The sequence below is a fragment of the Tachysurus vachellii genome, chromosome 15 (assembly GCF_030014155.1).
Source record: "Tachysurus vachellii isolate PV-2020 chromosome 15, HZAU_Pvac_v1, whole genome shotgun sequence".
NCBI classification, from domain to species: domain Eukaryota; kingdom Metazoa; phylum Chordata; class Actinopteri; order Siluriformes; family Bagridae; genus Tachysurus; species Tachysurus vachellii.
In genome coordinates this window covers 17,759,074-17,785,691 of record NC_083474.1, presented here as the reverse complement: position 1 = coordinate 17,785,691, position 26,618 = coordinate 17,759,074, and the positions used below count along the sequence as shown (strand labels likewise).

The following is a 26,618-nucleotide window of genomic DNA, read 5'->3' as shown; positions in this document are numbered from 1 at the left end:
CATTTTGAAAAGAAAAGGTCAAACACAGTGATGGATAGTTTTGATGTTTGCTGAGTGGACCAAAATCTAATATCTTTTAATAGGCATGTCTTTCAAGTATCTGCAGATTATTATCATAGATTATGATAATTAAAAGAATATATTTTTTGCCATGCCATAAAAAATCATTTGGAAAAGGAAACCATATATCAAATCAGACTAAACCACTTTTGAGGCCTACCATTAAGAAGCTGGCCACAAGGACCTACAGTAGGATTTTAACTCAGGATTTGGTCAGACTCATGATGCCTGATTGTAAACCACCTTTATTCCAACTTATTAACTCAAGCCAGCTTCATAGTATGTCTATGGACTTTTTGATACTGACTCAACCAACAGGCTTCTGCTAGGACTTTACTCAACTTCTTAAACGGACACAATGTGAAGCTTTCCCGGGAAGCCTTCTGTCTTTTACCTACAGAGGTTTCCAAAAAATATTTTATTTCAGAGATAAGAAAGTTAATGTTTAGGCTGGCTTATATTCGAACAGTGAAACTCCCATTCATATAACGCTCATTAACTTTATATTTGTTCTGTGAGCAAGGCTGACAGGTTTTGCACAGAGTATTCACATATTGCAGATATATACTGCAGTTCAGAAATAGGCACAAATTAAAACCTGTTTCCCATGTAATAATGGACAGGGATTTGCACAATACATATACCTTTTATAATGTCCAGATATTTTGGGCTAACTTTTTATGATGTTATTTATTCTAGTTTTGGTATTTAATCTAGCAAACCTTTCATGTTCCATAAGCTGCTTTGTGAGCTCCACATAAACACTGACTGTATCACTGTACCATTATATGCACTATCCAAATTTCACAATAATTACAATATTAATATGTTACCATCATACCATGTGCAATATCACATCATGTGCATATCACAGTATGTGCAGTATGCTCTTAGTTCCCTAACACCTTGTTGTACATTTTTTGTACTTTTTTATACATTCTGTATATATATATATAGAATATTTTATACATATATCATTTATATTTCATTATATTTATTTTTCTTGTAATCTGAAGCAGTCTCTGGCAAAAAATGTTCTTTGGGCTTTTATCTTAGCTTAGCTTATTGTAGCTTAGCTTATCTTATCTTAGCTTAACTTATCATTCCTTATATTGTCAGGTCTCAGTAATCAACAGACTCGAGTTTGTGTAAAATAAATTAATCCTATTACATTCATTTGTGGTTGATCCTCAAAAGATACTGTCTATATTTACCTGCCCATTTCAAAGTAGCCATATATACCTAATAATATTTTTTTACATTTTTTCCACAGTACCAATAAAACGGTTTGATTACTAGCTGCTGAAGTCAGATATATATATATATACCATAATATATTTCAAGATCTGACAAATCAGCTAAGGCTACTTTGGCCTTTATTAAAATTTCCTTATCAAGATTTTCCTAACTTCTTCTGTTTTTAGACTATATATTAAAGGATTGATCATTGGAGGTAGAAGGCTATACAACATAATAATGGTTATTTGCAAATCAGCATTAAATATTATACCTGCATAGGCAGCCAAGTAATTAAAACACCTTGGTAAGAAAAAGAGCGCAATTATAATGAGTTGAGAACTACATGTAGAAAAAGTCTTTAGCCGCCCACGTGCACTTGATATTTTTAGGACAGCTAAAATAATGCAAGAGTAGGAGAACACAATAATGGCAAGAGATCCCAGCAATACTACCATGGCATAAACAAAAGCTGGATAGCTATATAGAGTCCTGTCAGCGCATGCAAGTCGAGTAATAGATACATGATCACAATAGCAGTGTACAATGGTGTTGGCACCACAGTAAGGGAGGGGGAAAGCTCGAACAACCATCATTATACTGCAAGGATGAGCGAAAACCCAGACCAAAATGCTGAGAATTAATATATTCCTGCTTGACAAAAGAGCATGATAATGAAAAGGGAAGCAGACTGCAATATATCGATCTATGGCCATTACAGCTAGAGTGTATGAACTGACCACACCAAAATAATGCACTAAGTAGATCTGAAAAAAACAAGCTGCAAATGAAATTGTCCCATCTTGGAACCAGTATCTAGCAATGATCTTTGGTAATGTGCATGTACTAAACAATACATCAGAAAGCACAAGACTTATATAAATAAAATACATAGGTTTATGGAGATTTTTGTTTTTTGCAAACAAAAGAAGAAAAAATCCATTCCCTAACAAGATGCACAGATAAACTAAGAACATAACTACAGACACAAGAGCATAGTAGTTAGGATGAAGTCCAGGAAATCCAACAATGAAAAAGTCCTTCACAAAGGTCTCGTTTTTGCCTGACATTATCAGATGTCCTTAAAGAGAAAAAAATCAGATTTAATTTTTATATATTCCAGCATCATAAAGCATGATGTACAATGTGTATGTGAATAAATTGCTTTAAAAATTAATGGTTAAAATTGTTTAAATATAATTAGGTTTTCATTGTAGATAGATTAATGGCACAAGATATTGTTATGTTATGCATTCTGTCCATACCGTTATAAAGTTTCTTTTAATATTGAGAAGTTTCTGTGTTAGAGGGCAATTTATTTGTCAACCCAAACACACTGTATATGTCACATGGCCTATATGTCACATGACTAGCAAGAAAAAAAAGATGCTGAGATGTACTTTCTGCTATATCAGTTAATAATTGTATAATAGTAATAATAGTAATACCGTCAAGGAAATATGCATCACATCTGTTCCTACACATCTTTATTCCGTTTGTGTTTATTTCTATCACTCATTGTTTTCACTGCTTGATGAGTTACTATTAAAATAGCTATACAGTTAATAAAAATTATTGCAAGTTGTGATTCCTTATTGAAGCTGAAATTTGCACTGTGTTAATTGGTACATTGCCAGGGATATCATAAACCATGGCATTGATTGGTTATCTAACAAAAGGAGAATTTATACTCCTGTGATGATCTTGGATAAAAAAGCACTAAATGGCTCTGCCTCCTGCATCCATGCTGACCCACTGGTCATACTAATAGATTTTGTGGGTCCATTATATGATACAGTATGTGGATGGAATGCCACATTGTAATGTAGGCATTATACATGCCTTTCCCTTTGAGTGTAGACTCCCCTTACTGTACAGTATGGCTCAAGGCTCAAGTGTACTAGGTGCACAATGTCATAATCTGTTGAGCAACTGGTACAAAATGGGAATGGTAATAGGTCAATGGTGTTAGGTAATGAAGAGGTGATGCAGTCTCTTTCCAGCATTTTAAAATCCTTTCACGTCATCACAGCTGAGGTTTGTTCTACTTGGCCACTGTCTCTGAGACAGGTCATTTGGGCTTTCTTCAGCACAGGAATTTTTATGACCGAATAGTATTAGTATTAAGACTGTTTAAAGCACATGAAAATTACTGCCAGAGAGAGGTTGAATACCACTCAGTGTACAGTATGTGATGTGCTTGTGGAAATTTTGTGTTGGTCATTGTGGCAAGTGATGTGTTGGTGGAAACCTGACCCACCACACTGCAGTGTCCTCTCATCTCACATTACAAAAATCTATCCCCTCCAGCAGCATACATAAGCCACCATCCCATCTTGCTTCTCAGTGGTGAGTCCCAATAATTTTAAATCATACCAACCTAGAGAACAGGAACTTTGCACAGTTCACAGTGTGTGCAGCCATGTATGCAGGGAAGGAAAATCTAGTTGATAAAACTGGAAACCCACTAAGGGTGTGTCAATCTGACATTGCTATCTGGTGATCAGCTATGTGAATCAACAGCCCTGAAAACATTATTGCATTAATTAATTTGCATTTTGTGTTATCCAAATGATATGTGCCAAATGATTTGCATCAATAATCCTCACCCCATTTCCCTCAGGTATTGGGCTGACAAGAGATATTTTTCTTTCCTAACAATTGGTTAATGGTTTTTCTATATTTGTCAAGAGATACAATTCAATCTGAAGCACCTCCCCAAGTACATTAAGAGTTCTAAAAACTTCAAAATGACACTTAAAAAAAAAAGAATTGGGAAGGTGTCTCAAAGTTTGTATTAAATGCCTGTTCAGTAATATAATTATTACACTACACCAAATTAAGAATGCAATTATACTTGATTAATTCCTAACACCAGGTTTATGTTCAAGCTTTTAGAAAACTGAATTTGGTATTTTAAAGCATAGAAAATATGAGGCCCTGTTTTCTGTAAATGAAATAGATTCAACCTCTGAAATTCAATCCTTTGTGATATACGCAGTGTGATAATGGAATGGGTAGCAAACTGCTATGTACCGATCTATGGCCATTATGGCTATTGTGTATGAACTGACCACACCAAAATAATGCACTAAGTATATCTGAAAAAACAAGCTGCAAATGAAATGGTCCCATCTTGGAACCAGTATCTAGCAATGATCTTTGGTAATGTGCATGTACTAAATAATAATTCAGACAGCACAAGACATATAAATAAAATACATGGGTTTATGGAGATTTTTGTTTGTTGCAAATAAAAGAAGAAAAAATCCATTCCCTATCAAGATGCAGACATAAACTATGAACATAACTGCAGACACAAGGGCATAGTAGTTAGGATGAAGTCCAGGAAATCCAACAATGAAAAAGTCCTTCACAAAGGTCTTGTTTCCATCTGGCATCATGCTCTATTGTTCTTAAAGAAAAAAATATACAGAAAAATGCCATCATACCGTAATGTATGTACTGTATGTAATGTACTCAGTGTATATGAATGGAATTGCCTAATAAATTATATATATGTAGTTAAATAATAAAAAAATCTATCTTTAATAAAGAAAAATTAAATATACCAATATTTAAATATTTTGACTATATTTTATATAGATTTTATTATATTAGCAGTAATTTCTAAATTAAATTAAAATTATATAAATTACCAAAAGACATTCAGAAATTATGTTCTATTCATAGCATTGCAGGGGGTTGCTAACTGTTATTGCACATCAGTAAACGTGTCTTTTTTCCAGGGCCATTTGTTTATATAACACATGTGTACATGTCACATGACTAGAAAATTCTTTTATGTAAATTAGAGCATTAATGAGCCCAGCAGACAAACACTATGCTGTGGATTACTTAAAAAACATGATTAACCTAGATGTTCTATATTACGAAATTCAAGATAATGGACCACACAAACTACAAAATACTCTCATAAATATGTTTATCACAGCTATTGCTGTCTGTGATATTAGATGGAAGGCCAAAATCTATCACACCTCTATTTCACTAGTGCCTTCTCAAGCACTGTTGATGGATGACTGATGTATGAGCATAGTTAACTGACATGTCTGTCACTAATGCCTGAATCTAAATCATACAGGAATCCAGCCCCAGCCTCACTTCTTCATAATATTCTTTGTATTTATAGTAATTCATTTCAAAACCTTTGCTAAAAGTTTAAAACCTTAATCCTGTATCTGACATCTGTTGAATAAATCAGTTAGATAGAGAAGAAACCTGGGCCTTTTTCATAAAATGTCCAAATGGTGACCTGTTTAAATGCTTCTTTAAGCATACTTTTGCTTCTTTAGTCCTTAAACAGTAAATGAATGGATTGATCATAGGGGGCAGCTGGCTGTACAACATAATTACAAGTATTTGTATGTCAGCACTGAATTGGATACCTAAACTTGAGGATAAATAATTCAAACACCTTGGTAAAAAAAAGAGGGTGATAATTATAAGCTGAGAACTGCATGTGGAGAGAGTTTTTAACCGTCCTTGTGTGGATGAAGTTTGAAACACTGTGACAATAATGGAACCATAAGAGAACAAAATAAATGCTAGTGGTGTGATCAAAATAATCATAGCTGAAATTAAAGCTGAAAATGCATAAGGTGTTCTGTCAGTGCATGCAAGCTTAGTGACAGACACATGGTCACAGTAACATTGGATGATTGTGTTGGAAGCACAATAAGGAAGAGAAGTTGCCCTAATTACCATAGTTAAGACTGTGGGTTCAGCTAACAGCCAACATGCAACACATAATCCTAAAATAGTTGATTCTTTGACAATAGAAACGTATCTGAGAGGATTACAGACTGCCACATATCTATCAAAGGCCATGACTGCAAGGACCAATGCATTAACTGAACTAAAATAGTGCACAAATTGCATCTGAATAAAACAGCCTGCATATGAAATGGAGCCATCATCAAACCAGTATCTAGCAATAATCTTGGGTAAAGTTGTTGTGCTAAACAGTACATCTGCTGCAGCAAGATTTAACATGATATAATACATAGGTTTTTGAAGGCTTTTTTCTTTAAAAAATAATGTAATAAATATTCCATTTCCTATTAAGGTGCATACATAAGCACAAAACATAGCCACTGAGGTAAGACCATAGTAATTAGGGGGAAGTCCTGGAAAACAAAAAATGACAAAATTTTTCACATAGGTAATGTTGTCTTCAGGCATGATGCTTTTGCTAGTCAGGTGTCAGATGGACGGTCAGGGTTGATGTTGCCTAGTACACAGAAACATTTTTACTAAGCTCAAACGTGGATAGATCTTGTGCATAAAATGCACCATATGTAATTAGTTCTTCAACTAGAAAGTAATTAATTAGTTTATATATATATATATATATATATATATATATATATATATATATATATATATATATATATATATATATATATAATCAATGTAATTTTTACCTCTTCAAGCTAGTTCACAATTTTAGTGTGCATTCTGCGGGCAAAGACATGAGCTTATCCAGTCTTTGTTCTGCCAGCTCATGTAGTAGCATAACTTTATATACAGGCTATCCTGTGCTGACCTTATCATGTGATCTGTGATCTAGTACTGCATAGTATTGCATACACAGTAAGAATCCATGTGAGCTGTAGGAACATGTCTGGAATGGCCATGAGATATGATGCCTCATGGTGTCACTTATTGTGATGGAGGGACATTTATTCATGATTTTTCATTAAACTGTGTATAAACGACAATCTTATTAAGAGCTATGACTTCCACTACGTAGATTTCTACATTTGCACAAGTGACACTAGACAATAGATAGACACTAGACACTAATAGGACTTCACAATAGACACTAGACACTAGTAGGACTTCTTTTTCCATTTGAGAACTACAGAATTATGCAGTGTTTTTTTAAGATTCATATATTTATTTTTCAGTTTATTAGTATAATACAGATAGCATTTTCTTCTGAGGGGGTTACGCTGCCCTGCTAAAAGAGTAGCATCATTTCAGGGAGAAGATGGGGCGAATACACCTTAAAAACTTGCTTGAGAATGGAAAATCACTTGGAGCTATTCCTACTTTTCCACAAAACAAATTTTAGTGCATAAAGAGCATTTTAAAAATAGGCAAATCAAATACATAAAACAATAACCTGCTTGGTTGGTTACAGTGGATCAAAATACTGTATGGATGAGTAAAAGGACAAAAATGTAAAATACGCCAAATAAACTTAACAAGAGCAGTAATGAACACTGATCAATTAAGATAGTATAAAAAAATATTTGTGCAGTTACTGCACTGTTACTATTATACTTTACACAAACTCAGCTCAGTTCTTAAAAGTTAAATTCATGGGAGATTAAGTTATTTGAAGTTAAGATTTGTGCTTGAGTTTGATCCTTGTGAGGATTAATGTAAGACTATCCATGACTTGTTGAGAACTGATCATGTCAGGAATGGCTGGGACTATTCACTGCCTGGACATTGGGGGACATTCTGGCAGTTTTTGTGTGTCTTGTACCATGTGAATTGTGTTTATGTGTATTAGCTCTGCTATATCCTTAATTCATTCCTGCCTCTGCACACCTGTTCCTTGTGTTTCTATGATTTCCTCCCCTACTTAATTCTATTTTCTTGTGCCTGTTGTTTGCTGAGTCCTTGTCTCTTGTTCCTTGTCTTCGGTTTGCTGTCTTCGGTTTGTTGGTTTATTCTGTTTCCCTGTTTATAATGTTTGTAGCCTTTGTTGTTTTCCCTCATTAAAGCAGATTTTTATGTTATCCCTGCACTTGGGTCTGTATTTTATCTGTTAAGCCACCTGCTTTTTCTGACAGATCAAAGAAGTAAGCCTAAGATTCAGTGAAAATGCAATGCGTTGGTATTGCCCAAGGGTACTGCAAATAACTAGGATGGTCTGCTGTTAAAACAAATAAGTTGTTAAAAAACATACAACATAAATGTATATAAAAGAAACATGTCTTGTGTGTTTGTGTTGCCATGAAATTAATAATAACCTTAGAAATGTTCAATGACAAAGAACTGTCTTTAAACAGTCCTTAAAATGGACGAATTCCCAGTCAACACTAATGTGGCTATTATCTATTGGGATTTTGAGTAATTTCCCTTATTATTCCCCATCGGATGACTCTGCTAATAGTCAAATTAAATTAAATGTATTCCCTGTACTTGAATTACAAAAGCTTGGTTTCTTTCTTTTAACAATAGAATGAGACTCCCTGAGACTCTTGCTATGGGGTCTGAAAAAATAATTGATGTTGGCTCAACAGTCTGACATTTATCTACAGTGTAAAAATATAGTACCAGCTGTTAATGGTACTGAATGGTAATCCTGTCAATTAAATAATTTTTAGTCATAATCAATTTGTTCAACTATCAAGCCTGTTAAATCAATTATTATTATTATTATTATTATTATTATTATTATTATTATTATTATTATTATTATTATTATTATTATTATTGACTACTACTACTACTACTACTACTACTAATAATAATAATAATAATAATAATAATAAAATCTGCACTATTATTTGAAAAAGTTTTAGTTTGAACTTTGAACTGTGGTTTGACAGAATTTGACCCCATGTGATGCAATACATTCATCCTTTTAGCTGATGTGAAACAAGGGATTTAATTTGAAAATAAACCAACTTAGAGACACTATGACACAAACAGAAACATTTACTAATTAGTCCCTTTCCCTCGAGTCTTCATTAGCCACATGTTTACCATTCATTATATGCCCTTGAGAAAGACAGTACACTTTTCTCTTTGGAGAAAGCATAACAGAGCTACACACACACACACACACACACACATGCTCAGAAACAGACCTCATTATTTTTCTGGCAATGTGAAAGGGAAAAAACAAACAACAAACTGCAGGGCCTAAATGGCTTTGTATTGCTGACACTAACTTAGATGTTATATGTTATAAATTGTATAACCTAGATGCTATACCTAGTTTTAGTTATAATAATAATAATAATAATAATAATAATAATAATAATAATAATTAATAAAAGGAAGGCCTGAACCGCTTTTTTCTCCAAGGTGCATTGTTATGTCAATGACAGTCAGCAACTTTACAGGAAAGTGAACATGTTACAAAACTAAGCATGTGTACATACTGTAGTCTACATAGATGATGTATTGATTTACTAAGAATGCCATGTTTGCACCATAATAACTCAACTGCTGCAGCACCAGCTCATCAACAAGGCAGAAAATGTGAGTTTCACCAGAACACATTGAACACAACACTTTCTCCAGTATGACATCATTTGTCAGGAGGTGGAGATTGACATCTGTACAGTGGCTGGCACCCTTAATGAACTACAGTGATTCCTATGCAACTTTGTGAATCTCTACAGATTCTCTCTTTTTTATTATTATAATATCTTCTTCTACTTTTGGGTTTTCTTGTTAGGGGTCACAAAATCAAATCATCTGTTTCCACCTAACTCTATCCTCAGCATCCTCTAGTCTCACACCAATTAACTTCTTGTCCTCATTTAACACATCTATGCATCCCCTCTATGGCCTTCCTCTTGACCTCTTACCTGGCAGCTCCATCTCCCACATCCTTCTACAAATATAACCATCTCCCTCCTCTGTACATGTCCAAACCATCTCAATCTATCCTCTCTGACCTTGTTCTCCAAACAGACAACCTGAGCTGTCCCTCTGATGTGCTGGTTCCTAATCCTGTCAATCCTTGTCACTTCTAAAGAAAACCTCAACATCCTCATCTCTGCTACCTCCATCTCTGCCTCATGTCTTTTTCTTACTGCTACAGTTTCTAACCCATACAGCAGAGCTGCTCTCACTACTGTCTTGTACACCTTTTCACCAGTTCCTCCCATCTTTCCTTTTAATGTTCTTCATTCATCAGCTCTTCAAAATATTCCTTCCATCTTCTCTACACACTCTCCTTGCCTATTAGTACCTTTCCATCAAACTGTAATCACCCTTATCTGTTGCACATCCTTCCTATATCTAGCTCTCTGTCTCGCTGATCTAAGTCCTTCTCGCCTTCCCTCGTGTCTAACCTGGCATACAACTCATCGTATGCATTCTATTTGGCCTTTGCCGCATCCCTCTTCACTCTGCACTAAGATTTCTTGTAATCCTGTCTATTTTCTTCTGTACTTTCTATGTCCCACTTCTTTTTAGCTAGCCTTTTCTTCTGAATGCTCTTCTGTATGAACTTCCTCCTTCCACCACCATGTTTCCTTATCTTCTTTTCTCCTTCCAGATGATACACCTAGCACCCTCTTGCCTGTCTCAGTGATCACTTCTGTAGTTTCCCAGTCATCTGGAAGCTCTTCTTGACCACCCAAAGCTTGTTTCAGCATCTGTCTGAATTCCTCACAAGATTCTTCCTTTTTTAACTTCCACCACTCTGTCTTTTTTCTATCTTTCATCTCCTCTTCTTCCTGACCCTCAGAGGAATCATACACCATAAACCTTCTAGGTTCATTTTCTTAACACCAAACCTGCCCATCACCTCCTCATCACCTCTGTTCCTTTCACCAACATGCCTGTTGAAGTTTGCTCCAATCACTACTCTCTCCCATCTGGAAATACTCTCTATCACCTCATCTAACTCACACCAGAATCACTACTTCTCTTCTAACTCACAGCCTACTTGTTGAGGATAACCACTGATGACATTCAACATCACCCCTTTAAATTCTAACTTGAAACTGATGATTATCCTGTCTAACACTCTTTTCACCTCTAAAACATTCCTCAAAAACTCATCCTTCAAGATAACTCCTACCCCATTTCTCTTCCTAGCCACACCATAATAAAACAGTTTGTATTCGATACTATGTACTTTGCTCCCCTTACACCTGGTCTGCTGCACCCAAATTATATCTACCTTCCTTCTCTCCATCATGTCTGACAGCTCTCTACCTTTCCTTGTCATTGTACCAACGTTAAGAGTCCCTATTTTCAGACCTGTACTAGTGCATTTCCTCATCTCTCACAGCCTAGGAACCCTTCTCCGTCCTCTCCTTTCTCGACCAACATTAGTCCAAATTCTGCCAGCACCCTGTAGGTCGACTGGCTGTTGGTGTGGTTATACTGATATTATACATACTTAATTTGATTGCTAACACTGCAAACATACTGTAGGCATTATCTGTATGCATAAATGTCTGCACCAGACAATGTATTTTTTTATCTGCAATTTAGCAATAATAGACACGGTCTACTGTACAAGTTCATGTCCAACTATGATAAGTATTCTTCTTGTTGGCTATAAAACTATATCACACAAACCATGCATTGTTCAGATGTTTTTCTTCCACTTTAGTGTTTCACTGGAGATGTTTGCTATTGTTGGCATGGCATTTGACCGTTTTGTTGCTATAAGCATGCCATTACGCTACACTTCAATTATAACAAATTTCAGACGTCTTTTAATCAATATTTTAGTCTGGTTGGGATGCGCTTCCATACTTTCCATGTTACCTGCTTCTGTTGCACCTCTACCTGTTTGTTATTCTACTGTAAAGTACATGTTTTGTGACTATGCTTCTGTTACAAGGGCAACTTGTGTAGACCCAGAGCCATATTTTAATGATGCACCTGTTTTAACAAGTTGTCTAATTTTTCTAACATTCGGTTTCATCTGCTTGTCTTATTTATTTAAATATATTTATTGTTGTTTCAAAAATGTCCTCGAACACTGACAAGAAAAAAGCCATACATACTTTTCTAAGTCACATTATAGTCATAGTCTGCTACTACGTACCCATTTTGACACGAGTAGTACTCACTAGAATTGGTGTAGTTTTAACACTGAAGGAAAGAAATGGGTTGATCTATATATATATATATATATATATATATATATATATATATATATATATATATATATATATATATATATATATATATACATATTTGTAAATTTTGTAAACATAATTTACTGTACAGAACGTAAATATTGAGGATGTAAATATTGATACATAGTCTACTGCCTCATAACTGCAATAATAGGGTCATGTAAATATTTATTTATTTTTTGTCAATCACAGTATAGCACACTGGGATGATACTCCATGGGAATAGTTTAGGAGTGGCTATTTGGAGAGTCCAATGAGCTTAAACACACAGAATTATATAAACAACACAACACTTTTCTCCAGACCTGGTTTTACACTTTGGCAGAAGTGTCTTAAAATAAAGGATTATAACAGAAGAACTCACATTGAATACCATTATAGTGTCACTTTAATTATCTTGGAATAACGGAGACAGTTATATAATAACTTGAAAGACTGCTGGACAGATTGATTATTCTTTATTTAAGATAATATTTTGAAATAACTTTTGATATATTAAGCAGTATAAACATGGCTGAAAATGTTTCCAGAAGAAGAATTAGCGAATTTGTCATCGTAGGATTTGACAAGTATGAAAAACCAATGATACATGGAATTGTCATACTTTCAGTATACTTGCTTGTAATCCTTGGGAACTTGACAAACATATGCTTTATTGTCATGGACAAACGTCTACACCAGCCAATGTATCTCTTTATTTGCAATTTAGCAATTGTAGACATGCTCTACTGTACATGTTCATGTCCAACAATGATAGGGAACCTTTTATCTGGAGTTAAAACCATATCTTATGTGCCATGCATTATTCAGATGTTTTTTTTTGGTTTAGGCTTTGTGATGGAGGCGTTTACTATTACTGTTATGGCTTTTGACAGATTAATTGCCATCATCAAGCCACTGCGTTACCATTCAATTCTGACAAATGTGCGTTGTGTTATTTTGAATTTTTTGCTATGGATTCTGGGTTCTGCTACAATATCTGTTGTGCCTGCAACTGTTCTTTCACTTCCATTATGTTATACAACACTTGCATTCCTGTTTTGTGACTATGGCTCTCTTATCAGAGCCAGTTGTGTGGATCCTAACCCATATTTTGATATGATGGCAAGTTTTACCTTCTTCCTGCTTTTTGGAACATTTAGTTTCATCTGTGGCTCTTATGTAATGATAGTTATTGTTGTAGTAAAAATGAACTCAAAGGGTAGTAAGAGAAAAGTGTTTAACACATGCTTTAGTCATTTGATAGTTGTGGTGTGCTGTTATGGCCCAACTTTTATTATAAATATTTTAACTAGAGCAGGTATGGTTCTCACATTAGAGGAGCGAAATGGGTTCAGAATTGGCACAATTCTTGGTCCATCATTAGTGAATCCTTTCATATATTCTTTTAGAACCAAAGAGATCAGAAACAAAATATTGAGAATTTTCTTTAAAGTAGGACCAACCAATGAATAATGTGTGGATAAATACGTGTGCATAATAACATTCATGTAATGATAGAGTGAAGGCTCATAGGCCCACAAAGCAAGTAAGTGCACTCTTACGTTTTCGGTGTCCTAGCACGTGCCCTTTTTAATTCAAAGATATTATCTAGGATCTCTGCTTAGATTTAATTGAGACAAAGTTAATATAAATGAACAGCTTTTAAATCAATGTGAGATAAAAATGTAAATATTCCCTATTATGTAATAATACTCCCTATTAGGTCACAACACAATAACTAGCTATAATTAACCTTAAACATTGTGGGTATATGTATGACATAAATACGATTATCTAAACAGGAGCTGTAAGATTATTTACATTTATAGATGTATTTCTCAAACAGAATAACATTCATCAACTGTCTAAATCATATTTGCAGTTGTGTTAATGCTGAAACTGGTCTGCGTTCCTTTATGATCCAATTTTATTTTGAGTGCTGAAATTCACTACTCTCTTGTTCAGTGAATTAGTTTAGACAGTCGTTTATCTGCTCTGAGACAAATATTGTATGTCAAGTGTTTCAAAGAATACAATAATAATCAGTGCTGGGCTGTGTGGAAAATAATTACTCTAAACATGAGTATATGAACATACCAACTGTTATGAATTATGTTGCATTATACAACATGAACCATGAGCCTCGCTTTCTTTCTGTATATTTTTCTGATCAAAATTGGTATTGGGTTTGTTTTTTGTTATACAAAAATATAAGATATCTATTAAATAATCTGATGTGGGTGCCAAAAATTAAATCTTATACTAATGTCTTTTTTGTCTTTGAATATCAGGTGGTGCTGGGTTTTCTATCAGATTTACACCAGTCAACTGTATGTGGTAGCAGCCAACAAAAAGTATATATGATGCTGCTTGGTCAATGTAACCTAATGCTACTTGGTCAATGTAACCCAAACAATGTAACAGATGGTTTATGCAGCTTTGGAAACATTAAAAGTTTAACAAAACATATGTTTAAGCAGAAGCACTGGTTAAAATACTATCCCTTGTTGTAGATAATTTAAACTGGTCACAGTTACATCCACATTCGCATTTATATTTTTGGGATATGGCAGACACCCTTATCCAGAGTGACATACAAAAGTTCTTTATTAATAAATACATTAACACTGGTTCACTAGGTAACTGACTTAGGATACCGAAGAAGACTTAGGAACAGTTATAATATTGTTCACACTGAATATTTAAAGCATTAATTGAGGACCTTATTTTTTCCCATTTAATTACACATTTGGCCCTTTAAATTTCTGGAATGTCATAAAATAGTTAAGATCTTCATATTTAAAAATATTTTTTAAAAATATAAAAAATGTCAAATGGAATATATTTTGAATATATTTTTAAAATACCAAATATATTATTTATTTGTAATATAAGGTTTTTAGTAATAACTGAGCATAATTTGTTTATTATAATAATCAAAAACAAACTATCTGAAACATTGTTTGAACAAAGTGACTTTTTTTTTTTTTTTTACAATACTTCACTTAACATATACAGAAAGTGTCTTATGCCACATTTTAAATTAAATATAATTTTTAGTTTTGTCAATCCATTATTATTGCTACAACAACAATAATAAAAAATATATATAGGCCTCAGTCATAAGACATACAAGTCACAACACTTGCTTGTCTTATTAACAGTGCTCGCTTTCACCCTTTTTCTATTATTGTTGAAGGTTAGTGAACAAACTCAGTGTTTCTCACACTTTGACTTTGGCTTGCCAGACTCATTTTGCATAATTTATTATTTTTATTTCCCTCCAAAACAATAACGCCATATAAAATCAATTACCTAGTGGAACATCTACCTATGTTCTACCCCTCCTGTACCTGTGTGTTCTGCTATGACAGAGAGAAAGAGAGAGACAGATTATTTTAGAAGAAGTATACACCATGGCTAGCTTATTTTATAAGTATGGGCCAAATAAAACAGTCCATGCAACTTTAAGTAATTTCATTTCTAATAAGATTTATTAATAAGTATATGAAATTATTAAATAGTTTTCCATTAATTTTTGGGCTGTATGATAAAAGAAAAAAAAAAAAAGTAGTACACAGCCCTATTATACAGCACACTATTTAGGCATGCTAAAATAGCTTAAGTAAGATTTTAGAATTATTCTCTATTTTGAGCAATTAGTTAACTGATTTACTAATAAATTAATTTTGTTTAGCATTGCATGTACATTTCACACAGTTGAATGCTGGATTAACATTTAAATATGTTGGTCGTATGGCAGCAGAGGGAATCCCAAGGTGTGTCATTTCATTTGACATGAAATTAAAATTGCACTCGACGATGTAACATAATGCAGAGATCAAAACTACGATTCAATCGCGTTCTTAATTTTGGTCAGTCAGTGAAAATTTAAGTACTAAGAGTGCTGAAGGAGAGGCAGCAGCATGTGGCACAGTTGCAGAGCAGCATAGTTCAGAGCTTCGCATTCACAGAGATGTTGTAAATGGTCTCTCAGACAGTGCCATCATAGCCACACTAAAGAAAGGATGGTTAAAGGTCTGGATCTGTGAAATACAATATGTAAATTTAATAGAAATATGCAGTAAATATGATATTGTGTTAAAGGTCACACGATATTTTATTGTCACCTAAAGTGGGTCTAGAGCATTTTTTGTGCTAATAAGTGATGCCAGGCTCTTCCACTAGATACCACCCCAATTATATTTTAGACCTGTTAGAAACACTGAACCTACTTCACTCTTTTCACTCATGGACAACCCTGGAGGAATACTGGTGACTAATTTTAGACTAGCCCATAGCATTGGGGAAAAAACATGCAACAAATGATCAACCAATTAGTGGGTTGCACCTGAATTATATAGAGAGCCTTCTGCAGTCCGTTTTGAATTGATGCACAGTGTGGTCTTTTGTCTGTTTCTACTGCTTGGACACAGAGAAACTCATACTTGACACCTAAACTTTGGATAGTTTGAAATAACACAGAGTCCTCTACAGCAGTCAACTTCTGTTTAATGCTTTTATATTAAATGTCCTGTATGTTGTGATCACTTCTAAAGAGCACAGTAGGTCATGGTTAAAAATGTTTCAGGAAAAAACATCAACGAATTTGTATTTACAGGATTTGATGCTTTAGAAAAGCCATTATCTGTTGGTATTGCCATACTAACTATATACATTCTTGTAATGCTTGCTAACCTTGCAAACATAGTTTTTATTGTCACCGATAAACGTCTACACCAGCCAATGTATGTCTTCATTTGCAATTTAGCAATTGTAGATATGCTCTACTGTACATGTTCATGTCCAACTATGATAGCCATCCTTATAGTTGGCTTTAAAACCATTTCTTATGTACCATGCATTATTCAGATGTATGGATTTGGTTTGGGTTATGTCATGGAAGTGTTCACTATTTCTGTCATGGCCATTGACCGATTATTTGCCATAATCAAGCCACTGCACTACCATTCCATTCTGACAAATGCACGTTCTGTTGTTCTCACTTTCCTGCTGTGGATTCTGGGATCTGCTTCAATAGCAATTGTACCTGGCACTGCGGTTCCGTTACCATTATGCTCCTCAACTATAAAGTATGTTTTTTGTGATTATGCAGCTTTTGTTACTCTAACTTGTGTAGACCCAAACCCATATTTTGATTTGCTATCAAGTTTTACCTTTGTCTTGATGTGTGGAACATTCAGTTTCATTTGTTTAACCTATCTTAAGATAGTTATTGTTGTTGTTAAAATGACCTTTAAAAGCAGCAAGAAAAAAGTATTTCATACTTGCTTAAGTCATTTATTTGTGATAATCTGCTATTATGTACCTACAGTTATTGTGGTAGTTCTGACCAGGTTTGGGGTAGTCTTATCACTTAATGAAAGAAATGGTCTGAGGGTTGGGACAATTCTTGGTCCTTCTTTATTTAATCCTTTTGTATATTGTTTTAGAACTAAAGAGATTCGAAATAGAATATTAGGAATTGTATCAAAAGTTGAACCAACTAAATAAAAACATTTTAATTTTTATGTATAATATATGTAAAATGACTTTTTATTAGCTTTTCAGTCCTTGAGATTGACCAAACTGGGCTGCAGGACATTTCCATTTTCTCAATTCATGCTCAAAAAGGTTCACCTAAGGTTTGTTTAAATACACCAAATTGAAAATATTTGCCAGTTCTCTTTTTGCTTGGAAATTGTTTCTGCCAAATGCTATGAATGTGTAACTATTATATAAACATTAATCACTTGTCATCTCAGTGTTTCTATTTCCTCTTTACTGGTGAACAGGCCAGGCCAGGAGACCCTGACCAGGCTGTGTTCATTAAACAAATATATAGTTTCTACCTCAAAACTGTACAGATATTTAACTCATATATTCAAGCTGTATATTTTGTTTTCTAGGGTGCTTTTTTCTACTAAGCAATCTCTAATGAACAGATGAGTATGTAAGGAAAGATAGATGAGTATGTAAACAAGTTAGTGTCTTAGCATGTGCCTTATTTAATTACAAATGAATAAACTGAATACATTTCAGTTAAATATATATGAATTTCAGTTAAATACTAAATCTGAATTTCAGTTAAATATTAAATCTGAATACATTTATTTAAAAAAAAGATGAAATTTTAGTTAAATATTAAATGAGAGACTTATTGAAACAAAGCTAATATAAGTGAACAGCTTTTAAATAAATATGATATAAAAATGTAAATATTCTCCCTATTAGGTCACAACACAATAACTAGCTATAATTAACCTTAAACGTTTTGGGTATATGTATGACATAAATATGATTATCTAAACAACAAAGGAGCTGTAAGTCAAGAGACAGATTATTTACATTTATAGATGTGTTTCACAAACAAATAACATTCATAAACTGTCTACATCGTATTTGCAGTTGTGTTGCACATTTGGCACTACAAATTTCTGGAATGTCATCAAATAATTACATTTTTCATATACAACTGAAATCTATTGATTTTATAAGTCATTGTACAAATTAAAGACTACATTGAGGTCCTTACACATGTGTTACTCTGTTTGTTTAATATTCACCAAGTCCTACTGGAGCTCCAAAGAAAGCTTTTATAGGAATACAAAACCTTAGCCAATAATCTTGTATGTATCTTATTGATACCTTATATGTTTCCTAGTCCAGGGGTCTCATTTATAAAGCGTGCGTACGTACAAAACGGGGCTGGAAACGTATGTACGTCAGTTCCCACGCAAAGGTTGACGGGAGAATGTGCGCACCTTTAATTTCGGCCTGTTCTCGCACAGTGTGGGGGAACCTGATGTATCGACTACCCATATTAAGTATACCATTCAAAACGACAGATATTATGGCACTCAGGGACGGCTGTGATATACCAGACCTATAGGGTGAGATGATAGATTCCAATAGAATTATTTCATATACGAAAAGGTCTTAGAGTCAAAGTTGAGGATTACTTATAGTTTTTTTATATAAATAATTTACCTGTCTGCCAATTCCCGCTGGAAACAGCCGGTTGCCAAGAACCCCAGAGTGGTGAGGACTTGTATTTGGACTGGGATGGCATGGTTCTGGCGTGTTGCCCTCTCTAATACTGGACCCAATTCAGCACATAGATCCAAGAGAACAGCTCTAGGGAATCTAAATCGGCTTATTAGCCAGGAAATCATCATAGTCCCTGAAAACTCGTTCTCTCCTTATTCTGCCATTGGCGTAATCCTCCAACAGTGCCAGCAGTGCCATCATGAAGCAGATTTTGTAATGAACACCGTAATAGTTAGGACCAATGATGAGTACCGATTGTGCTTCATGACTGTATTTGCAGACTTTGACATTTTATGATATATGTACATTAAGGAAAATATTTAGTTTTTACACTGTGTTCTGCAGTTCTCTAATAAAAGGGTGTTTCATGCTATTCTGTATCACATGTAGTCGCGCCATCTCCTCCCGCGCTCCCGTTGTGGACAAGATGACTTTAAGGCAGCACTGATTATTATTATTATTTTTTTAATACATTTTGAATTACGTTTGGATTTTACTTGATGTATATAGCCTAAAACAATTGGCACAAATAACACTGTTGGATTTAATCTTCATGATAATGTGGATATAACGTATGAAATGGAGTGAAAATTAAATGTTATTACTTCTTATAATCGTTCTTCCCACATTTATTTTCTACAATCTAACCTCAGTTCACGACCTCACCATCTGTGTCGCCAATTCACTTTGTCTCCAGAATGTGCATACGCACAGCTCAAAGTTTGCTTAAAATGCAATTTGCAGCAATGTCTGGTTTCCCAAATGTAATCAGCGTAATTGACTACAGTCGTGTTGCTATAAGGGCACCATCTGAAAATTAATTTGCTTATGTTTAACAATATTAAAAAGTAGAAATTGTAACAATTTTGTTTTTAATATAATTATAACAATGTTGCTTTTAATATGATTATAACCTGCAGGCGACAGTGGCTATCCCCTGAGACGCTGACTCCTCACCCCATTTTTAAACCCGCAGAGCGCAGAGGAAACTCATTATAACGAGGTCCACTCTCGTGCCCGCGCAGTTGTGGAGCGTGTAATGGGCGTGTACAGGGCGGGATATGAGGCTGGTTCATGTGCGCACATCTGCGGGAACATTGCTTACAGGTGTGCGTACGCACGGTTTTATAAATCGGAATATTTTTTGCCGTACGGCAAAAACAAATTTTTTGTCTTTTGGGCGCACGTAAACTTTTAGTAGGGATCCTACACACAGTTTTATAAATGAGACCCCAGTAGTTTAAAAACATTCTTTGTAAGATTTTTAGTAATAACTGAGAATAATGTGGTAATTTTAAATTATTAAAAACAAATAAGTAATATGTGAATTTATCATGGGGGCACAGTGGCTTAGTGGTTAGCACGTACGCCTCACACCTCTAGGGTTGGGGGTTCGATTCCCGCCTCCGCCTTGTGTGTGTGGAGTTTGCATGTTCTCCCCGTGCCTCGGGGGAGTCCTCCGGGTACTTCGGTTTCCTCCCCGGTCCAAAGACATGCATGGTAGGTTGATTGGCATCTCTGGAAAAATTGTCTGTAGTGTGTGATTGCGTGAGTGAATGAGAGTGTGTGTGTCCTGTGATGGGTTGGTACTCAGTCCAGGGTGTATCCTGCCTTGATGCCCAATGACGCCTGAGATAGGCACAGGCTCCCCGTGACCCGAGGTAGTTCGGATAAGCGGTAGAAAATGAGTGAGTGAGAGTGAGTGAATTTATTATCTATTTTCATAATACATCCCTTAACATATACAAGAAAATCTGATGCCACATTTTATATTTAAATATTTTTCCAACACAGATGAAGTGGTTGTCAATGCTACAATAATAAATAACAGCCATCACTCATAAGGCATACAAGTCACAACACATAATTAACCAAAATCAACCAAATGAAGATAAGGTTCCCTATTGAGTCTGGTTTTTCTGACGGGTTCTTCTTCTTCTATCTAAGGGAGTTTAATCTTGCAACAGTCACCTCAGTCTTGCTAATTGGCGATGAATACAAACACATTCAAATATGTCTTATTTTAATCTTGAACCTTTGTATTATAATAATCTTTGTATAATAATAAACATTTTGTATTTTTTTTATGTTCTGTAAAGTTGCTTTGAGACAATGTCCATTGTTAAAAGTGCTATTAAAAATAAAATTGAATTAAATTGAAATGAATTGAATATAATTTTTGTCTTAACAAAGTTTGTCGTAATTAACATGGCACTTTTGAAATGCTCTCTTTCACCTTCTTTCTATTTTTGTTGAAATGGATGTGAACAAACTCCCCACAGTTTGACTTTACTAGGGAGGGCTGCCCAGACTCATTTTTGCATAAAATTTATTTTTAGTATCCGTCAGAAATAACAACATATTTGATTGAATAACTAGTGTATAATCTCCACTCACTCTTCCCCTCCTGCACCTGTTGTTTTGCTATGACAAACTATGCATTGGGGAAAGAAAAAAAACATATATCATTATATCAACCAATCATTGGGTTGCAGCTGAATTATATAGAGAGCCTTATGCAGTCTGTTTTGGACTGATGTGTTCTGTTGCCTGTTTTTACTTCTTGGACTCTGAGGACCTCACTTGACACTTGACAAGTTTTTAAAGAACTCCATAAGAAAGCAGGGAGGAGTTTTTTTTTTTTTTTTAAAATAATAACATAGAGTCCTCTACAGCTATTAAATATTTCTACATCAAAGTTTCTTGTTTTGAGTTCAGGCACAGTAGGTAATGGCTCAAAATGCTTCAGGAAAAAACATCAATGAATTTGTATTTACAGGATTTGACACGTTAGAAAAGCCGGTTTCTGTTGGTATTGCCATACTTGCTGTATACATTCTTGTAATGCTTGCTAACCTTGCAAACATATATGTTATTGTCATTGATAAACGTCTACACCAGCCAATGTATGTCTTCATCTGCAATTTAGCAATTGTAGACATGCTCTTCTGTACAAGTTCATGTCCAACTATGATAGCCATCCTTATCGTTGGCTTTAAAACCATTTCTTATGTACCATGCATTATTCAGATGTATGGTTTTGGTTTGGGTTATGTCATGGAAGTGTTCACTATTTCTGTCATGGCCATTGACCGATTATTTGCCATAATCAAGCCACTGCACTACCATTCCATTCTGACAAATGCACGTTCTGTTGTTCTCACTTTTTTGCTCTGGATTCTGGGATCTATTGCAACAGCAATTGTGCCTGGTACTGCGGTTCCTTTACCATTATGCTCCTCAACTATAAAGTATGTTTTTTGTGATTATGCAGCTGTTGTCAGAACGACTTGTGTAGATCCAAACCCGTATTTTAATTTAATGTCAAGTTTCACCTTTTTCCTGATGTTTGGAACTTTCAGTTTAATTTGTTTTACCTATCTTAAGATAGTTATTATTGTTGTCAAAATGACCAAAGGTAGCAAGAAAAAAGTATTTCATACTTGCTTAAGTCATTTATTTGTGATAATCTGCTATTATGTACCTACAGTTATTGTATTAGTTCTGACCAGGTTTGGGGTAGCCTTATCAATTGATGAAAGAAATGGTCTGAGGGTTGGGACAATTCTTGGTCCTTCTTTAGTAAATCCCTTTATATATTGTTTTAGAACTAAAGAGATTCGAAATAAAATATTAGGAATTGTGTCAAAAGTTGAACCAACTAAGTAAAATATTTTTTGGACTTTGTAAAATCACATTTTATTAGCCTTGCTGTACCTGAGATTGACCAAGTGGGGTCCCTGGACAATTTCCATTTTCTCACTACTTGCTCAAAAAGGTTTGGTTAAGGTTTGTTTTAAAGTCCATATATAAGGACAAATATACCAAATTGAAAGTATTTTGCAGTCTACCACAGATAAAAGATTAAGACAAAGACTTTCATTTAGACACTACAATTTTTAGTAAGGGCTGTTTTTCTCTTGCTGTAGCAAAGAACTAGGGATGCTAACCAGTAGCCACCAGCCCCAGTCTGGCCTGATGAGGCAGGAAAAGAAGGCTAGTGTTGCAGTTCAAGCCCTCCGTGTAAAATCTGGGCAGCTGGCCAGCACCTAGGGGCATATAAATAAATATATAAATTACTACACGTTTTAACTGTCCTGCTCTGTCATGACTCAGCCCGGACTTTTGGCCATGTGCTATTGTTGTTGTCACGTGTCTGCCCCGCCTTCGTCTGCTCCTCCCTGTTTCATCACCTGTTCCTAATGTTGTCATTATCTGTATAGTATTTAAGTGAGCCGCGTTGCTGAAGGCAGCACGGAATCATTAGTTGCGTTATACCCGGTGTCATGTCTAGTCTATTTTAAGTGTCGTCTTCTGTTTTATTTCAGTTCTCGTCATGTTTTTGTACCTGTCTTCATTATGTATTAAACCCCTTTGCATTCGAAGCTATCCTGCCTACGGGTCTGTCTCCATCCAGTCCCCGGCTGTGACATGCTCAAATTCATTGTTTCCTACACCTTGAGTTTATTTGGGTGGGCTTGCTTCTAGCATGACAGATAGCTAACAGGTTCTTTTTATAAACACTCATTAAGTGTCTCACAGTTTAGAATGTTTACTGAAAAGTCACTGTAAAACTAATACTAAAATAAAGTGGATATTTTAATTTGCCTCCTTTGTATATAAACAAACTACTTAAACCCACATAAATAATATAATTATAATTCAAAAACTACATTATTACTACATTGACCTTATACCTCACATCTACCTCATACTTAACATACCATAGCTCTAGGATGGTAAATGTTTACTGCTAATTTGGCGAGACCGGTGGGGGGAGCAATGCACACGGTGAGGCAGGTGGGGGGAGCAAAGGACATGGCGGCGCAGCCAGAGAGGGCCGAGTGATGTCCACAGCCAAGCTGAAGGGCTGAGCGATGTCCACAGCCGAGCTGAAGGGCCGGGCACATCCCCTAACGCTCAGCGGCCAGACCCACGACCAGAGCTAAGAGGCGGAATAGGTGTGGGGCTACGCCGCAGGGCACCAAAAAAGGGGGCAAAACCGGGACGGTGACACCCTCCATGGCACAAAAGTGAGGCGACGTCCTCCTCAGTGAACCGGAAACGGGACGATGTCTCCCACCGAATAAAATGCGGAGCGATGTCAGCGAAAAAAAAAGGGCTCGTCTTTTAAAACGAGATTCAGAGCTAACTACTTCTGCAGACTATGTAAACATTTAGGGACTATATGGTATTATAACTTAGATTAAAGATTAAAATGATAATACATTTGCCTAGTGTTAAATTAACACTGAAGACAGAGCTAAAAATTAACATCTGTGTTAATTATAATATTATGCCAATCCATAATTGTATAGCGCTTTAAACAAAGGACATTGTCTCAAAGCAGCTTTACAGAACATAGTACAAAATGTTTAATAGCATACAAAGATATAATATTAATGATTAAAGACAGGACGTTTTATCACACCACTGTACGTAGACACTTGTCATACCCCTGTATGAGGAAAATACAAAATTTGAAGCTGCAAGTAGACAACCGTTTTTTATATATTGAACCCAAATGACTTTTTAATCTGTATTTATATGTAAGATTGGGATGGAATGAAAACCTGCACCAACATCAACTATTTCGTGATTTGACTAAAGATCTGTGCTTTGTTGGCTACTCTGTGTATAATTATATTTATCATTTTATAACTTAAATTCTTCTGAATTCCTCTGGGAAATACTGTGTACTAGAATAAAATTCTATAATTTCCATTCACCACAGTAATTCATATTTTAGAATCCTGTATGGTTACACAATAGAAAGACATTCAACAAATGTGTTCTGATTACTTAAGCTTGAACAAAAATTTACATGCTTAAATTTTAGTGCATTTCTACCTTATCAGTAAAACTTATATATATATATATAAAAAATTAAACTGATGCATAGAAATGATGAATGCATGCAATGCAAAAAAGTTATACCAAGTCTACTGTTGCATGACTGCAATAATGTGGTCAGGTTGGGAATTGCTTAGTGCATTGGGAATAGTTCAGAAAAAACATCATATTTTTTGCCTAGACCAATGAGCTCAAAGTCACAATGCTATATAAACAATGTGACACATTTCCCCAGTCCAGTTTTTATACTTTCAGCATAAGTGTATAAAGGATTAGAATCTGAACTCAACCAGTCTATAGAGCCATTTTAAATATTTTTAAATAACAAAGACAGTTACTAACCTAATAACCTGCAAGACTACTGGACATATTGATCATTCTTCATTTAAAATAATATACATTAAATTACTAAGCAAAGGTAAACATGGCTGCAAATGTTTCCAGAAGAATTAACGAATTTATCATCATAGGATTTGACAAGTACGAAAAACCAATGATTATTGGAATTGTCATACTTACAGTATACTTGCTTGTAATGCTTGGGAACTTGGCAAACATATGCTTTATTGTCATGGACAAACGTCTACACCAGCCAATGTATCTCTTTATTTGCAATTTAGCAATTGTAGACATGCTCTACTGTACATGTTCATGTCCAACAATGATAGGGAACCTTATAGTTGGTTTAAAAACCATATCTTATGTGCCATGCATTATTCAGATGTTTGTTTTTGGTTTAGGCTTTGTGATGGAAGTGTTTACTATTTCTGTCATGGCTTTTGACCGATTAATTGCCATAATCAAGCCACTGCGCTACCATTCAATTCTGACAAATGTGCGTTGTGTTATTTTGACATTTTTGCTATGGATTCTGGGTTCTGCTACAATGTCTGTTGTGCCTGGAATTGTTCTTTCACTACCCTTTTGTTACACAACACTTGCATTCTTGTTTTGTGACTATGGATCTCTTATCAGAGCCAGTTGTGTGGATCCTAACCCATATTTTGATATGATGGCAATTGTAACTTTCTTTCTGCTCTTTGGAACATTCAGTTTCATCTGTGGCTCTTATGTAATGATAGTTATTGTTGTTATAAAAATGAACTCAATGGGTAGTAAGAGAAAAGTGTTTAATACATGCTTTAGTCATTTGATAGTTGTGGTGTGCTGTTATGGCCCAACTTTTATTATAAATATTTTAACTAGAGCAGGTATGGTTCTCACATTAGAGGAGCGAAATGGGTTCAGACTTGCCACAATTCTTGGCCCATCCTTAATGAATCCTTTCATATATTCTTTTAGAACCAAAGAGATCAGAAACAAAATATTGAGAATCATGTCTAAAATAGGACCAACTAATGAATAATCTGGGGATAAATATGTTGTTTACATTATGTTACATGATTTAATTTGCATAATGTATAAATAATAATCGGCCCACAAAGCATTCAGAATGAAAAAGCAAGGGTGTGAGATTTTTGTGTAGGGCTCTTAAAAAGATCATTCAGTAGCCTTCATGAATGATCTATTTAGACAGTAATTTAAATGTTTTATTAG

At 34.9% G+C, this 26,618-nt stretch overlaps 6 protein-coding genes and 1 pseudogene across 6 annotated transcripts; 5 read left to right on the top strand and 2 right to left on the bottom strand.

Moving 5' to 3' along the window:
* Positions 1-1,439: 1,439 nt before the first annotated feature.
* On the bottom strand, positions 1,440-2,366 carry LOC132858043 (olfactory receptor 2AT4-like). The gene has a single exon (XM_060888215.1). The coding sequence runs from the start codon at positions 2,364-2,366 to the stop codon at positions 1,440-1,442; it is 927 nt and encodes a 308-aa protein (XP_060744198.1).
* A 3,151-nt stretch (positions 2,367-5,517) lies between these two features.
* LOC132858033 (olfactory receptor 2AT4-like) lies at positions 5,518-6,501 on the bottom strand. Its single transcript, XM_060888201.1, has one exon. It carries the CDS (start codon positions 6,499-6,501, stop codon positions 5,518-5,520), a length of 984 nt encoding a protein of 327 aa, XP_060744184.1.
* Positions 6,502-11,219: 4,718 nt separating this feature from the next.
* Positions 11,220-12,147, top strand: LOC132858572 (olfactory receptor 52I2-like; annotated as a pseudogene).
* Positions 12,148-12,686: 539 nt separating this feature from the next.
* LOC132858571 (olfactory receptor 11H6-like) lies at positions 12,687-13,631 on the top strand. The gene has a single exon (XM_060888955.1). It carries the CDS (start codon positions 12,687-12,689, stop codon positions 13,629-13,631), a length of 945 nt encoding a protein of 314 aa, XP_060744938.1.
* A 3,099-nt stretch (positions 13,632-16,730) lies between these two features.
* Positions 16,731-17,672, top strand: LOC132858501 (olfactory receptor 6F1-like). Its single transcript, XM_060888880.1, has one exon. It carries the CDS (start codon positions 16,731-16,733, stop codon positions 17,670-17,672), a length of 942 nt encoding a protein of 313 aa, XP_060744863.1.
* A 4,266-nt stretch (positions 17,673-21,938) lies between these two features.
* LOC132858470 (olfactory receptor 10G4-like) lies at positions 21,939-22,877 on the top strand. The gene has a single exon (XM_060888834.1). It carries the CDS (start codon positions 21,939-21,941, stop codon positions 22,875-22,877), a length of 939 nt encoding a protein of 312 aa, XP_060744817.1.
* Positions 22,878-25,485: 2,608 nt separating this feature from the next.
* Positions 25,486-26,427, top strand: LOC132858241 (olfactory receptor 11H6-like). The gene has a single exon (XM_060888485.1). It carries the CDS (start codon positions 25,486-25,488, stop codon positions 26,425-26,427), a length of 942 nt encoding a protein of 313 aa, XP_060744468.1.
* Positions 26,428-26,618: the final 191 nt, after the last annotated feature.

Bases quoted from the DNA above. Each gene is read 5' to 3' on its own strand.
- LOC132858501 (XM_060888880.1), top strand. From the start codon at position 16,731: ATGGTTAAAAATGTTTCAGGAAAAAACATCAACGAATTTGTATTTACA.
- LOC132858043 (XM_060888215.1), bottom strand. From the start codon at position 2,366: ATGTCAGGCAAAAACGAGACCTTTGTGAAGGACTTTTTCATTGTTGGA.
- LOC132858470 (XM_060888834.1), top strand. From the start codon at position 21,939: ATGGCTCAAAATGCTTCAGGAAAAAACATCAATGAATTTGTATTTACA.
- LOC132858241 (XM_060888485.1), top strand. From the start codon at position 25,486: ATGGCTGCAAATGTTTCCAGAAGAATTAACGAATTTATCATCATAGGA.
- LOC132858033 (XM_060888201.1), bottom strand. From the start codon at position 6,501: ATGCCTGAAGACAACATTACCTATGTGAAAAATTTTGTCATTTTTTGT.
- LOC132858571 (XM_060888955.1), top strand. From the start codon at position 12,687: ATGGCTGAAAATGTTTCCAGAAGAAGAATTAGCGAATTTGTCATCGTA.